This window comes from Lissotriton helveticus, chromosome 1_1, assembly GCF_964261635.1.
Source record: "Lissotriton helveticus chromosome 1_1, aLisHel1.1, whole genome shotgun sequence".
NCBI classification, from domain to species: domain Eukaryota; kingdom Metazoa; phylum Chordata; class Amphibia; order Caudata; family Salamandridae; genus Lissotriton; species Lissotriton helveticus.
The window spans coordinates 1,501,577,420-1,501,594,373 of record NC_136057.1 but is presented as its reverse complement, the minus strand read 5'-3'; the positions used below and the strand labels follow the sequence as shown (position 1 = coordinate 1,501,594,373).

General features: G+C 45.3%; 1 protein-coding gene across 6 annotated transcripts in view; it reads left to right on the top strand.

Annotated features, from left to right (window-relative positions):
* The window catches only part of FIRRM (FIGNL1 interacting regulator of recombination and mitosis), a 3,243,174-nt gene extending 3,226,688 nt beyond the window's left edge, over window positions 1–16,486 (top strand). For all 6 annotated transcript variants that reach the window (XM_078686707.1, XM_078686742.1, XM_078686714.1 and 3 more), the window contains one exon: window positions 15,924–16,486. In XM_078686707.1, coding sequence (XP_078542833.1) covers window positions 15,924–16,127 — 204 coding nt within the window. In that variant the 3' untranslated portion in view covers window positions 16,128–16,486. The remainder of the gene's footprint in view (window positions 1–15,923) is intronic.
* Window positions 16,487–16,954: the final 468 nt, after the last annotated feature.

The window sequence follows — 16,954 nt, the reverse complement described above, 5'->3', positions numbered from 1 at the left end:
CCAGGGCTACGGGCAAGTCCTTGGGCTTGTCGGGCCAGCGCCAGCAAACTTCTGCCTTTCGCCCCTTTTGTGGCCAAGGAAGGGGTGCCCCCACATGTTCGTTTAGCTACAAGCGGCAAAACTAACCTCAGCACGGCGGCGAACGGGGTAACCGCCATGGCGGTGCTAGGGGACAACGGCAAGGCCAGTCCACATCCACCCGCAGCATCCGCCTCAAAGCCCTCCTAGTCTGTGCTTTCAGGCCCATTCGACGCCAGTTGGGGGCAGGGTTCGCCATCACCTACTCCACTGGCGTACCATCACATCGGACAGGTGGGTGCTGCAAATCGTCCGAAGGGGCTACTCCCTCCCCTTCGAGGCGACCTCTCCAACCATGCCACTGCAGTACCACCACCTGTCGGGGGATCACTTGCAACTTCTGCAAGAGGAAGTTACGGCCCTCTTGGCCAAGGGGGCCATCAAACGCGTTCCTGGGGCAGAAGTAGGGTGTGGTTGTTATTCCCACTACTTTCTGGTTCCCAATAAGGGCAAAGGAGGCCTACACCCTATCTTGGACCTCCGGAGCGTCAACGGCTTCCTCCGGAAGGAAAAGTTCAAGATGCTGACATTGGCTCAGGTTTTAGCTGTCCTGGAGACTGGATGGTGGCGTTGGACTTGCAGGACGCTTATTTCCACATCCCCGTCCTGCCGGCCCACCGGCGCTACCTGCGGTTCACGGTAGGCCACAAGCACTTTCAGTTAACCGTGCTCCCCTTCGGCCTTACCAGCGCCCCTCGGGTGATAACGAAAGTGATGGCGGTGGTCGCAGCTCATCTGCGCAGATCAGGGGTTCCAGTCCCCTATCTCGACGACTGGTTGTTAAAGGCGGGCTCGCCCCAGACAGTCGTCTCTGACCTCCAGACTATGGCCGACCTCCTGCACCTGCTGAGGGGTACTCCATCAACATGCCGAAGTCGTACCTGTGCCCCTCTCAAAAGCTCCTCTTCATCGGAGCGGTTCTGGACTCAGCGCAGTTTCGGGTTTATCCCCCCGAGCAGCGGGTTCGGGATATTCAGGCTCTGATTCTGATTTTTCAGCCTTTATCCCGGGTCTCGGTCAGGTTGACGCTGGGGCTGATGGCCTCCTGCATCCTACTGGTGCATCACACCAGGTGGCGGATGCGGGCTCTGCAGTGGGACCTAAAGTTTCAGTGAGGACAGCATCAGGGCAATCTGTCTGTTCAGGTCCTGATCTCGGAGGGCACTGCGAGACAGCTGCAGTGGTGGCTCACGGACCGCGATTGGGTCAGCGGCAGATCCCTATCCCTACCCCAATCGGAGCACGTAGTAGTGACAGATGCTTCACTCCTAGGATGGGGGGGCCACATGGGAGAGGCGGAGATCAGAGGCCTCTGGTCTCCAGCAGAGTCTCGGCTGTGGGCGATCCGACTTGCACTGAAGGCATTCCTTCCCTCTGTCCGGGGAAGTGTAGTGCAGGTGTTCACGGACAACACCACCGCCATGTGGTACTGCAACAAACAGGGTGGGGTGGGGTCGTGGACCCTTTGTCAGGAGGCTCTGCGCCTCTGGACATGGCTGGAACACCAGGGCGTCACCCTGGTGGTTGAACACCTGGCAGGTTCCCTGAACGCCAGGGCGGACAAACTCAGCCGTTGGTGCATGATGGATCACGAATGGCGTCTGAACTCGGACGTGGCGCAAGGTCTCTTTCAGCAGTGGGGAGAGCCTTGGTTAGATCTATTCACCACAAAAGAGAACGCGCAATGTCATCAGTTCTGCGCGTTGGAATTTCCAAGGTGGCACTCGCTCGGAGACGCTTTTCATCGCGAGTGGAGCTGCGGTCTGTTGTACGCCTTTCTGCCTATACCACTTCTGCCCAGAGTGCTGAAGAAGATCAGACGAGACCGGGCCCAAGTCATACTTGTGGCTCCGGACTGGGCACGAAGATACTGGTATCCCGAGCTACTCAGCATGTCAGTCGATTCCCCGATTTGTCTGCCTCTACAGGAGGACCTTCTGTCGCATCACAAGGGGACGGTCCTCCACCCGAACCTCTCCAGTCTCCACATACATGCGTGGAGATTGAGCGGCGACAGTTGAGGCGATTTGACTTGCCTCCTGAAGTCTGTGATGTGATTCTGGCAGCCAGGCATCCCTCCACAAAATTGGTATACGCCTGCAGGTGGAACAAATTTGTGGCATGGTGCACAGCATAGGCTGTAGATCCACTTTCTGCCCTCTTTCAGAGGTTCTCCTCTTCCTTCTTACTCTTGCCCAGCAAGGCTCTGCCTTGGGCACTATCGAGGGCTACCTCTCTGCCATGTCAGCCTTCTTGAGGCTTCCTTATCAGCCTTCTCTTTTCAAGCCAGCTGTTGTAAATAGATTCTTGAACGGCATCACACACATGTTCACTCCTGTTCCTTTCGTGATGCCTCAGTGGGACTTGAACCTTGTTCTAACCTTTTTGATGTACGCTCCTTTCGAGCCACTTCACAATTGCCCTCTTCGTCTTCTGACTCTTAAAACTGCATTCCTGGTTGCCATCACCTCTGCCAGGAGAGTGAGTGAGCTCCAGGCTCTGTCTTCTAAGCCTCCTTTCCTCTCTGTCCATCCGGACAAGGTTGCTCTGAGGGCTCGTCCTTCTTTCCTGCACAAGGTAGTCACAGCATTTCACATCGGGCAGTCCATCACCTTGCCCACTTTCTTTCCGCCTCCTCATCCCTCAAAAGAGGAAGAGAAGCTCCACCGCCTGGACCCGAAACGTGTGCTCTCCTTCTATCTAGATCGCACACGCCAGTTCCGGGTATACAACCAGCTTTTTGTTGGTTACGTTGGCGCTAAGAAGGAACGGGCGATGAACAAGCGGACCATCTCTCGTGGGTCGTTTTATGCATCAAGGTTTGCTACTCCTTGACGAAAAAGGAGACTCCTGTTGTGCTGAGGGCCCATTCCACTCGGGCCACGGCGGCTACTACTGCCCTGGGTCGGGGAGTCCCCTTGCAGGACATCTGTCAGGCAGCTATGTGGGCCTCACTTCACACGTTTGCTAGGCACTACTGTTTGGACAGCCAAGTCCGGAAAGATGGCTTTTTTGGCCCTTCCATACTCAAGTACTTTCTGGTGTGATCTTGGTTCGCAGACCCACCACCGGGGTTGGTATTGCTGGGGTATCTATTCTAAGGTAAGGAATTTAACACTAACCTGTTTCTTTCAGATGCACAAGTTAGTTACCTTCGGTAACGATATATCTGTAAGAAATAGTAGTTAGTGTTAGATTCCTTACCCCCCACCCATCCTCCCCGTTCTGCGAACAGATATCTAGGGTTAAGGTATCTCCCGTTGAGGGCCCTAGTTTTTGTATGGCACCAGTGACCGTCTCTGGCATGGCTCTGCGTTCCTGACGCGGAAAGCTATGTGCAAGAACTGACGTCAGCGTTCGAGGGTGGCGTCTTAGTACTCCGATGACATCATCCCGGCGATCACGATGCAGACGACGGACGCGCAGCCGCAGACGACGCCTACCGACGCGCAGGGGGACAGCTACGCCAAACTTTCCGGATCCAGTCTGATGCCTGAGGATATTCTAAGGTAAGGAATCTACACTAACTACTGTTTCTTACAGATATATTGTTACCGAAGGTAAGTAACTTGTGCATCGTTCTCCCTGCAAACCTTTTTGTTTATCTTGCGTGACGCATCCAAAGGTACTTTGTGAGATACATGTCGCATTTACCATCGTTTTTGAACTAAGCTATTTCTACCATCTAAAAGTCATTTTCTTGATACTGTATTGTGGATTTTTGTTGTTTGGGTCTTGTGTTAAGTCTATATAAAGAATACTTATTTTTATAAAACCTGTGTTTTGTCCATCTGTAGTGTTACGGTATGTGTTCACAAATGCTTTACACACTGCCTCTGAGATGAGCCTTCCAGCTCTTGCCAAGCTACCACAGTGTTCAGCAGGGGTTATTTTAGGAGTGTAGCCCGCTTACTCTGACTAGAAGCAAGGCTCCCTATTTAAACAAAGGTGCAAACCATTACCAACTAGAGAGCCCCAGTTCTAATAATCACCATAATGAGATTTTTGGAGTGGCGATATCCCTATTATAAAGTATAGGGATTTTTTTAAATCTTGATTGAACCTCATAATAAGTTTGTAACATTATTTGTAGGTGAAATATTATTTGTTACATGTTTATATATTTATTTTTAATGTAGAAAAATAAAAAAGCTATAGTATTAACTTCATTTTGATTTTGAATTAAAACTTCAAAATATCAAATTAAATTCAAAAATATTTTTCTGAAGTTTCAATTAAAAAAAGACCTAAAGTTTTTTTTAGATTTTTTTTAAACAATAAATTATATTTCTGTATATTTTAATGCTTTTTAAATAATGTAATTTAATCTAACATTATTTGCTGTAGAGTTAATTTTAAGTCCCATCTCCATTATTTTTAATGATGGGGGTCTTGCAGTATCGGTGGTTGGCCATGTGTGGTGCTGGACCTAACTACGGTTCCTTTTTAGGCAGTAGTAAGTTACACTCATAAATTAGACCCCACCCCCTTTTTTAACTTTACACTGAGATTTTGTGAATAGCCAAAAGTAATACATTTGATCAAAAGTGTAAGAGTAAATTACACATGCAAATGACTAAAAAGTGTAGGTGACTTTTGTGAACAGCCTGATTATTTTTAAAATAGTTGTTGATTCGATTAGGCCGTAAAAAGATTTTTCAAATGGGCATAAGGTTTGGAAAAAAAATCATCTTCATAATCAAGTGTTTTCTTGATCCTGCACATAGGCACAGATATTCTAATGTTAAAGAAATCAGTGATGAAGAATTGCAATTAGTTAACAAGTTTATCAACTTAAAAAAAGAACGAGAAGCTGAGTGGTTCTCTTGGGATCAATTTATGACCTGCAGGTCTGCAGTTGATGTGTTAGTTGATAGAGCTAAATTACTATTTTATAAAACAGTCTTGCAGTATTTTCTTTTACTGGCAATTTGGATGATTACTACTTTTGTTTGCGGTAATTTAACAAATCATCACTTATTCCAATTCCAGTTGACCTTGCCATGCTTGGCAGAACATACTTTACTAGTGTAGTCTTTAATTTTCATATTTATATGTGAATGTTGCCTGTTTGTGGCTTCATGAATGCAGCCAGCCTGCAGACTTGTGTCTCTCTTAGGTGACTAAACTCCAAGATGACTAAGAATTTCCTTCTCATATTATTCAATATATTCCATTGTTTTATGTTTTATAAAAAGGCAGCACCATACCACTGTACTCTGTCCATTGTAGTTTATATTTATGTGCTAATACTAGCTCCTTATTAAGTCTAGTGAGCATTGTTGTATACTGGGTAGCACAGACTGACCTTGCATTTGAGAAGCTTGTTAATTAAAGACTAATCATTAGACTTGTTTGAAGTTTTTATCCTCTTTGGTACTGACGTATTACAAACATAATCTATGGAGCTATACCTACCAATAGCCCCCAATAATCAGTCAGTTGGCAGTGAAGAAAAGTAAATTGTTTATTAAACAATCAATACTCTATAGAGGAGCCTCTCTGACGTCACCCAGCCAGTACGTGGAGAAGACGGCCTATTCACACTCAAGTCATGGCATATATACTTTCATTGTGTTACATGAGATCACCGTACATGGAAAAATACTGGTAGGCACAGTAGCTTAAAGGAAAGACCATATATGGCAGGCAAAGCTCATTTAGAAGTCTGCTTCTGCTATTATTGGGAAGGGTCAGGAGGGGTGACTCCCTTTCGTCTCGGTGCCTGGGAGCACGGGTACGGCGCCTCCGGGAATGTGCTCATCACCTCTGAAACCAGATGCGACCTTGGGTCTCAGAACAAGAAAGAATAGTATGAATTCAGCTGTCTATATAACTCAACTAACAGGGCTTACTTGGCTGCTGGAGGGTGGCATGTGACCACTGTTCGAGTCTAATACATGTACAGGCAAAATGGAGTCTGTTTGGTTCTCGGTCTGCGTGCAAAGAAATATAATGCAAGAGCGGGAAAGGAGTTCCTGCATTGAAATAACTAATTAGTCTAAATTATGATATACATGTGAATATAGATACATCATGCTATCACAAAAGATTAAGATAAATGTAGAAAATCGATTTTATCCCTCAGAACCACCCTTTTAGCATGATGTAGCTAATCAAGAAAGTCTGTCCTCAAAAATACCCTTGTCAATCTGCATCATCTCTTGTATTTCTAGTTGGACCATTTAGGCTTTGACTTTAGTTGGGGATGGCTCTGTCACAGAGGAAGTTAATTTTGATGCACATTAAGAACAACAGGCAGGTCCACAGTGTTTGCAGAGACAACAGGCAAAGATGACACCTGCTATGCCAGTTATTACCATCAGAATCTTCCAACCCCAGGTAGACAATAAACTCCAAAACCATCCAGAAAGGGACCAGGTACCAGTGTCTGCATGCATTTCAGAAGCTAAACGATGCAGTTTTTGAATAGCCAAATGAACAGAGGGGGCGGAGTCAGGGATATACACGCAACAGGAGCTGCCGATCACGCGGCAAGCTCTTCCTCGATCTGCTAAGAAAATGTCTAGCACCATACGATTTTGAAGAGAAACAAGTCTTGTAGCCTGAAGCTCTACAGTCAGATTAGTTAATATACCAGCCATGGTATTTATAACTCTCTCAACTACCCTAGATAGGCGCCTTACTTCTTTACTAGTGATGATGGGCCCCCAAATAGGAAATACGCCCTTGCCAAAGTCGATAAAGTGCTATTCAGGAGTATCAGTCTGATCTATCTCAGATGTATCCAATTCCCGTTTATCTCGTATTACAGGCAAACTTTGTCCATCTAACCGATGATCTTTATGATAATTGGAGGGTGCTATATAGACAGGTGGATACAGAAAGGACAAATAACAATGACCTGTCCATCCCTGGGGAAGCCATGTGTAGGCATTCTCGCCACACACGAAATAAACATTTGGAGGTGTTAACAATGGAGGGCTACTAAAAGTACGTAGTCAATAAGTATAATTACAACGGCTGTCTCCCACTGAAATGTGCCCAGTTCCCTGTACACAGAATGCAGAGGTACTATTTAATATAGGCACTGGGATAGCTTTGTCATCAGTAACATTTCGATCCTGAAATTGCTGAAAATGCTGAGTAAAATTAAATTCTGCAAAGTCAAGAATTTCGCTTTTTAACCATGTAACATTTTCATATTCTGTATATAAATTCATGCAGGCATGTGGGTCAAGCGATCCTTCCCCGTTATTACCCTGTGGGTCAAAATCCTGGTGCACCTCTATGTAGGCCAGGATCATTTCATAATCACGTTCAGAGTATCGAGATAAATCTACTGTATAATGTAGGTACATCATCGACAACAATTTAAACCAGGCCTCACAACTTCCCAAATAAGATAAAGGCAACGAAATAAAAAGATCATGTCTATGCATTACTGAGGGCAATAGGCCACAAACCCAACAATTGGTCGTATTGGTAGCACTATGCGGTTGATGTAACATTTATACAAATACATTTTTAACATAAGTCTGGCGATGCCTTTCTTTATGAAGGGCCAAAGTAAGAAAGTAATGCTCAGTCGGTGGAGTGGAAGTTCCTAACACAGTAAGCATAGGATGATGAAATTCTAAATATAAAAATACACTCATTATTATGATATAAAGTGCTGCCATGGTGATCACAAAAGCGACTTTCACACGTGTTGTCCAAGAAGAAAATAAGACATAAGTAGGCATATGTCGAGGAGCAAGGGGGCGTTCCTCTTAAGGAATAAAACGACCAAAGGAATACATTTTAACTAAAAGTCCAAACTACACTAAGGGACGCAGTACAACCTGCCAGAGGGTACTTCTTTCCTGTGTCCGTCTAGAGCCTCACAGGCAGGCTCCTATCATTCATCAAAAAGAAAACAGATCCTTGCAATGATTTTACATACAGTTGCAACCTGGGCCCCTCTTCAGCTTCTTAGTCTTTCTTTCTAAACAGAGCAAAAAATATTCCAGTTCTCAACGTGTTCAGTCCAGTGTCTCGCTCAGTACCCCCGAACTAATCTAGCAATACCCTAGTACTCAGGTCTCTCCCTATCTCCTGCCGTGTTCGTCGGGGGTACCGTGTTGTTTTCTGGACCGCAGGTTTTAGCGAACATGACCAGGTAACTCCTGGTCGGCAAACAAAACAGATGAAGTGGCATTTGTGATGCCTGATTGAACATGAACTCCTTGTGCAACAATAGGGGCAACTAATTCTGGGGCCACTTTCACTGTAGATGATGAGACCCCTCTCGTGCCCGATGCTCCTTCCTCTTGCCTTTTCTCAATTTCCTGGGCGTCAGAAAAAGGAACAACACAAGGAACCCTCTCACTCTCCTGGGTCAAAATTCCTTCCGGATTTGGTTGATCAAATTGCAGCGGGAAATGTACTTTCTTCAGATGGGAAACATGGATCCAATGTTTCCGACCATTCACCTTCACCGCTGTCCGAGTAGCCAGTAGAATTTGGACTGGTTCGGTCCACCTGGGCTCTAGACTAGATTTCCGCTACTAATTTCTCACCATCACCCATTGGCCGGGTTCCAAACGATGTCCGGGACCCTCCGGCAGGGGCTGTAGCGTATCTGACACCTATTGATGGATAGAACGAAGGTTTTTAGTCAAAGCATCCAGGTAATCTGTCATCATTGGATAATCAATCTCTAGAAAATTTCTTGGTCGTGGAATGCCCCAAACATTAGCTGGCCGTCCAAAAATCACCTCATATGGTGACAGTCCTGATTGGGAATGAGGGTTAACCCGCAAGGACATTAAAGCTAAAGGCAAGGCGTCAGGCCACTTTTACCCGGTGCTTTCCTGAATTTTGGCCATTTTCAATTTCAAACTCCCATTATACTTTTCAACCAACCCTGCAGACTGAGGATGCAGAGCAGCATGACATTTCTGTCTTGTGTGTAATCCATTACCGATGTGCTTGATAAGCTCTGCATTAAAGTGCCCCCCGTTATCAGACCAAATCACTCTAGGTAATCCGTATCTAGGGATAAACTCCTTAATCAGGGCTTTGGATGTCGCTTGAGCGGTGTTTTCTTTGGTGGGGTAGGCTTCTACCCATTTGCTGAAAGCGCAAACCACCACCAAAACGTACTTGAAATTATTCACTCTTTCGAACTGAATATAATCCATCTGAAGTACTTCAAAAGGTAAGGACGGGGGTACAAAGTTTTCACCAAGAACAGATTCCCGCCCTCCTGGATTATGTCTTACGCAAACCATGCAATGCTGAACTAAATGAGTTGCAGTTTTGGCAATATTAGGGTTATTCTAAACTGGGTCTAACAAAGCACAAATGCCCTTTGCTCCAACATGCGCTGTTCCATGAGCCATAATTACTACAGCATTAACAAATGCATTGGGAAGTATCCACCTTTGTTTCTCACTTAAGTCAATCCAACAACCATTGTCATCCAACCTCCCCACCTCATTTTCCCAACAAGACAGTTCAGCAGGGGTAGCTTCTTTCTGTATTTCTCAGACGCTTTCCATGGTGTTATCAAACATATCAGATTCCTCAACCCATCTAGCCGAATTTACATACATGGGAGACACTTTAGATCTAGCAAAAGCATTCCCTTCTCCCACAGTATCCACTATTGCCTTGTGTGCACTACATTTCACAATTTCTACCTTTCGGGGCAGTGTCAAAGCAGTTAACAACCTTAAGATTAAAGGGCCATGTTGTATTCATTGGCCATGTGAGGTGAGAAACCCCCTTTCTGCCCACAAGTTTCCAAAACTAGGAGCCACGCCAAAGGCGATCTGGCTATCAGTGTAAATGTTCACCCTCAATCCCTCACTTAACTCGCAGACTTGCAATAGTGCTATCAACTCAGCTGCTTGAGCGGAATGATAGGGAACTCGAGAAGCCTCAACTACGGTGCGAAGAGTGGTGATTGCATACGCAGCTGTCGTTGTGCCATCTGGTAACTTGAAACAGGAGCCATCCACATACAACTCCCCTTGGGGGTCAGATAGGGGCGTGTCTGTGAGATCCACCCGTCCCTTCGTTTCTTCCTCAGTCCGAAATATACAATCATGTATGTCATTGTTTGACTCGTCCGAAGGGAGGGGTAGTAACGTGGCCTGATTCAAGGTAGCACACCATTTGATAGTAATATGGGGAGTGAATAAAGTCAATTCATATCCAGTAAGACGGGTACTCGTAAGGTGCCGAGTCTTAGTTTTATTCAAGAGGGTATCCACAGCGTGCGGTACCATCACTGTGAGGTCAGAATTTAAAATGAGTCCTTCCGACTGTCGGATAGCCACCGCCACCGTGGCAGTAGTCCTAAAACAGCTAGGAAGTGCTCTGGCAACATAATCTAATACTGCAGAAAAATAAGCACAAGGCCATTGCTTACCACAAAATCCTTGTGTTAACACAGAAAGCAAACAACCTTCCACCTCGTGTACATAAAGCACAAAAGGCTTTCGGTAGTCAGGAGTTCCCAGAACAGGCGCAGAACAAAGAGCGTTTTTCAAGGAATGTAAAGCCTTCTGACATTCATCAGTCCAAAGTCAAGGTTCATGCACATCCTTACTGGTTAGGTACAAAAGAGGTTTAGTAAGAAGAGAAAAGTTAGGAATCCACTGGCGACAGTAAGAGGTTATGCCAAGAAATGCACGAACATCACAATGAGTACGAGGAACAGCCATGTTAAAAATAGTAGACATGCGTTCAGGAGTTAGTTTCCTCCCCTCTTTCGACAGTAGATGACCGAGATAGGTCACCTCCTGTCGACAATATTGAAACTTAGAAACAGACACTTTATTACCATTGGCTGCTAATTGCGACAATCATTTAACCGTTGCTTCCTTACAGCCTTCCTCAGTGTCTGATGCCACTAATAAATCATCCACATATTGCAAGAGGACGTTCCCTGGGGGCAAAGTCAATTCGTCTCAAAGTACTTTCAAAGCTTGACTGTAAATACTAGGACTCTCCGTATAGCCCTGAGGAGCACGACAAAATCTAAAGCTGCGCCCAGATAACGAGAAGCTGGAAATATGACGGCTGTCAGGGTGTATTGGAATGCTAAAGAAAGCATTCTTCAGGTCTATAATGGAGAAAAACTTAGCTGTTGGGGGAATCATTGTAAGAATTGTTGTGATATCTGAAACCACTGGATATTGAGGTACTACTACTTTATTAATTCTGCGCAGGTCAATTACGAAATGATAAGTATCAGCATAATCAGGGCCACTGCCTGTATGGACCTTTTTCAAAATCGGTAATATAGGGCTATTACAGGTATTAGAAACTGTTTCTTCTACTACACCCATGTCGATTAAATCCTGTATGATTGTCAATAATGCCTTCTCACCAACCGGTGAGATCTTGTACTGCGGAATACGGGGCAGACGAGCATTTGGTTTTAAAGTGATAGAGACTGGCGGGATATTTAAAAGGCCAACATCCGTGTCACCAGTTGCCCACAATGTAGATGGAATGACAGCCAACTCAGGAGGAAGGGGTTAATTTTTCACAAAACTCTGCCGAGTGTGCTGACCGCGCGATTGAATAGTTAAATACACTCCATCAGGAGAAGAATAAATCTTTGCATGCAATTTCTTCAGCAGGTCCAATCCCAATACATTTTCCCCACAATGTGACGTCAACAAAAATGGGGAATCCACCGTGACTGGACCTATGGTAAGCGGGAGGGGCTTAGAAATGGGGCTTACTACAGGGATTCCAGAAAACCCGCCCGAAGCATTATTTTGCCTGGACAGAGCAGCCCCTGGGACCAGTGAACGAGCAATCGAACTATTCATTGCACCTGTGTCTACTAGAAAATCCTCAACAGTCCCCATTAATTATCCTTTAACATAAGGCCCTCTCTGATCGACGGGTACTGCCACTTGGCCCCTGCTCTGTCGTGGCTGTCCCATGCATAGTAATACCCATCTGGCCCTTCAGTTCCATAATCTTCATTATAGTATTGCCTCCCTTTTGTCTTATCAAAAATTTCCCCCTACCTCACCTCGTATCACCTCTTCTCTTCTCATGTCACTCCGATCAATTCCTCCTCGTCCTCTTCCTCTGCCTTTTACGGCTCCATTTTGCGCTAAGAGGAAAAGGCACTGAGCTCGCCAATGCCCTTCCTGTTTACAGTAAGCACATTGGTTTGCTCCGAAATTAACAGCTGGACCTCCTCCCCGTCCTACTCCCACCCCTCTTGGAACAAATCCTCTTCCCACTGCGTCTCTACCCCGTCCTCTGGCTACTTGCTGTAATAACAATCGAGTCTTAAGATCCTTCGTCTTTTTGTCAATTTATCTTTACTCTCATTTTCCCTATGTTCATAATATTGGGTCAAACTCAAAATAACAGAAGGACTAGAAGTGGTCCAAGTACTTTCTGCTGCCTGGAGCCTGGCAGATATTTCGGGCAACAGATTAGTCACAAAACGATTAACGAATAATCTTATCCCACCTTCCACTGACAAATCTTGTCCACTAAAATCAATAAATACCCCCTCAAATCGAGTAAAGAAATCAGACACACTCTCGTCCTTCTTCTGTTTGCAGGCGGTTAATTTATCCCTATCCACCTTATGGGGTGGGATTAATGAATGCATATATGTAATGATCCGACCCGGCAAAGCTACAATTTCCGGTTTAGGTTTATCTCCGGGTTTCCGATCCTTGTCCCAATCTTTAATTTGATCCCAAGTTCCTCCTAACTCGTTAACGTGAGGATGGTCGTGCACCTGTCGCCATACATCGACAGGGACCAGTAACCCAAAAAATAATTCTATATCAGCTAAGGTCATCACGGCCGATAAAGCGGCCTCAGTGAGTTCCTTATAATAAGCAGTGGGATTTTTCCGAGGGTCAAGTAGCTGGGACTTCAGGGAAAGAACCTCACTTCTTTTCCAAGGGGTATAAACCCATTACTCTTGGAACCGTGCTTCAACGCGAGCTTGAATGATTTGATTGCCATTGTCCCTGACCTCAGGGATTTTGGGATGGTAAATGGGATGAACTTCCCGCATGGGATTCTGGGAGTCCCAATTTGGGCATTTAATGAACAGCCTTTCCCGATACTTCATTATAGTTACCAGATACCGATATACATCTTCTAATCCTAATTAAAATTTATGTGCCTGGTCCACAATGTCATATAGGACCTGTGGGGCTCTCCCATCTGCAAAACATTGTTCCCATATGGAAATTAAACAATTGGCCATGTTTCTAAAGCATATTGCTGCATAACTGGTTCGTAATCCTTCATGGTCCCCCATATATCTGTAATTGTATAGATGGCGTTCTGCACCCATTGGGATGCTTGATCTATCACCATCTGTTTCTCCCTGGAGCCTACTGTAGGGAGGGTATACCACCGTTGGACGTGCAGAGTCCCTGAAGCATGGGAGGGGGTCGAATCAATCATTGCGGGTGTCGACGTGGCCGACAAAGAAGGCCAAGCCGAAGCCGGTGAAGCTAATGTTACAGAGGACATAGAGGGAGGTGATAGGCGGCCAGTCAATAATGTAGCTGTGGCTGGTACTGGGGAAACGGGAGTGAAAGTTGGCCCCGGAGGGGTTGAGCCGTAGTAACAGCCGGGGCCGTAGCTTGTGGGGCGGATGAGGCGGGGGCCATTATAAGTGGTATTGCGGGGTATACTCGTTGCCGAGCATAAGGAGGCGGAGGACGTACATCTAATAGGTCCTCAATTTCATCTTACGGCTCGGTTCGAGCTGTGTAACTTTTATCCGCCTGTAACCTAAACTACCTGTCTATACATTCAACGTTTTCCTCAGTTTGTTCTCTATCGTATGCTACAGCCTTCTGAGTTATGGTCTGGCCATTTTTAACTTTGAGTAGTTTTTCTTCCCTTATGCGATGGCGTTTTGCATCTTTCTGCCACAGCTTTAAAAAATCGAACATTGCCTACCGGCTTCTTTTGGCGAACAATCGATCCTGTAAATACTGTATCTTTTTTTATCGAACAATCCAGTTAAGGGCCATTGCAACTCTACATTATCCTTTATATATTTGTGCCATAAATTATTAAACAAAATAAGCGTAAGGCCATGTTTTACATACATATCAACATTTGGGCTGCCCTCTGGGGAGCAGGCTGGCTTTCATCCAATCGTCCGCTCTTACGGCGGCGACAACATCCAAAACATATTTTACTAAAACACAACATTTTGTTTATCAACAATACACCCACTCACAAGCTCTCAAGCATGGCCATGTTCACTCATGCTCAATCTCTCCTCAAACAGGGTCTGTCACATAAAAAGGACGAACAAAACATACAATATTTTACATTGACATGTCTTTGCCAGAACCAAACAATCAAAGAACGGAGCCCGTCGACTCCCGTTCGTGGAGAACTCGTAGATTTCCAACCACCAGATACCAGAAGCAGGCAGTCCGGAGACTACCAAGAGACCATCAGACAGGAATTAAACACAGACCGGCCTACAGACCATCCCGTAGTTTTCCTGGTTCACCTTCAGGACTATTCTGACTGAGCCCGCTGCCTTAGCGCCGCTTCAGATGTGTCCCAAAGGCTACCCAGGTGCAACCACAGGCCTTTCCGAGAACAGTCCGGCCGGGTGAGCACCACACGTGCCTCACCAAGGCGCCCGATCAAAAACCTCTATTATTCACCAAACAAGTCCGTGGAGCATCTGCCCGTGCAGACTCAATGCCACCCCGTCAGACCTCCAAAGTTCTCCGTGGTACACCGACCACCTGCCAAATACAGTTAACTGTTTCCAAAATGCCGCTCAACAGCGTAATCCTCAGACACCAAACCAATACACTAACCTGGTGCACTCAGGTATGATTGCATGTTCTCCACTGCCCACTCCTGAAGACCAACACGGTCAGCTCCTGGGTTATGCCCGTAGGACTCCGGCGAGGGGTCACTAGCAGCTGGGGCTCTCTGATTGCGAGAGCGGAATTCAGCCAGAATCGCTAGTCAGTCCACCCCCTTGACCAGAGCTCCCCTTTCCTTGTCCTTCTTGCCCCATTTACGGGAGGACGACCCCAAACGCGGAGTTCCACCAGAGTCGCCAACTGACGTATTACAAAAATAATCTATGGAGCTATACCTACCAATAGCCCCCAATTATCGTCTTACCAAATAATTAGTCAGTTGGCAGTGAAGAAAAGTCAATTGTTTATTAAACAATCAATACTTTATAGAGGAGCCTCTCCGACGTCACCCAGCCAGTGCGTGGAGAAGACTGCCTATTCACACTCAAGTCATGGCATATATACTTTCATTGTGTTACATGAGATCACCGTACATGGAAAAATACTGGTAGGCACAGTAGCTTAAAGGAAAGACCATATATGGCAGGCAAAGCTCATTTAGAAGTCTGCTTCTGCTATTATTGGGGAGGGTCAGGAGGGGTAACTCCCTTTCATCTCGGTGCATTGGAGCTCGGGTACGGCGCCTCCAGGAATGTGCTTATCACCTCTGAAACCAGATGCGACCTTGGGTCTCAGAACAAGAAAGAATAGTATGAATTCCACTGTCTATATAACTCAACTAACAGGGCTTACTCGGCTGCTGGAGGGTGGCACGTGACCACCGTTCGAGTCTAATACATGTACAGGCAAAATGGAGTCTGTTTGGTTCTCGGTCTCCGTGGAAAGAAATATAATGCAAGAGCGGGAAAGGAGTTCCTGGATTGACATAACTAATTAGTCTAAATTATGATATACATGTGAATATAGATACATCATGCTAACACAAAAGATTAAGATAAATGTAGAAAATTGATTTTATCCCTCAGTACATTGATAACATTTTGTAAGAGGATTGGGCACTGAATATTTCTGCATTTCTCCCTGCAGCCATCAGCGAATCGAGTTCGCCATGAGCATCCACACAGCAGACAATTAGAGTTGGAAATAGAGGCAGCAGAGGGAGCTCTAAAGGCCCTGCAACCACTACTGCAAATGAGCCCGGCACCTGATTGGTTATCCCGAAGACTACAAAACTTGGAAACATTATTACTGTCTTTAAAAGGGCAAGCAGATGAAAAAATGGTGAATTAGCAAGAAGACAAAAATATTTAACCGTTCATAATGGGGCTCTCACCAAAGGGCTTTTCTGTAAATGTACACCTTTTTTGAGTGAGCTGGGCAAGCTCATGATATTTTTTAATTGCTGTGTATTTTTGAGTGACACACTTTCAGAATAAACTACTTTTGGTAATGTATTTTCTTAATTTGTCGCTACATATCTAATGCATCTATCAAATATGTTTGTGGACACTTTTTTTACATTTGCAAATATGCAATCTGTATCCTGTACATATGTAACATCATTTCTAATCTTCCTGCCAGTGACACACAGCTGTATTCCGGTTTTTTAAGTGTCAATATTTTATAACAAAAATAAAATGATAAAAGTACTTAAATATTCTTGTCATTAATGGCAGTTATATGTTGTTCTGATGCTTACTTCTACCTACAGATTGCTCAGGTCGTTAGACTCCCTCTGGCACCCGACTCCATCTGGAAATCTTTAAATGGTTATTCTGCACAGACAAAGGGTGCTACAGCTACAGCCTGTCTCCAGTGCCTCCCTGGATGTGACTGCACAGAACTGTTATGAGCAAGCTCCAGTGCCTAATTTGTAAATAAACAAGTGCCAGGGCTCTTGTAGGGAGGCCATTGCACCTTTCATGCTGCCAATTACACAACCTTTAACCAACACACTCCTACAAATGTGACAATTCTGACTATTCCAGGTCCTCCAGAGCTATACGATTGGCTTGGACGGCAGGTAATAGTCATTTTTAATGAATATTGAATTAACAGTTGACTGTTGTTGTGGTCATCTCTAAATTAGCTAGACTGCGCCACCTTGTGGCAGACTG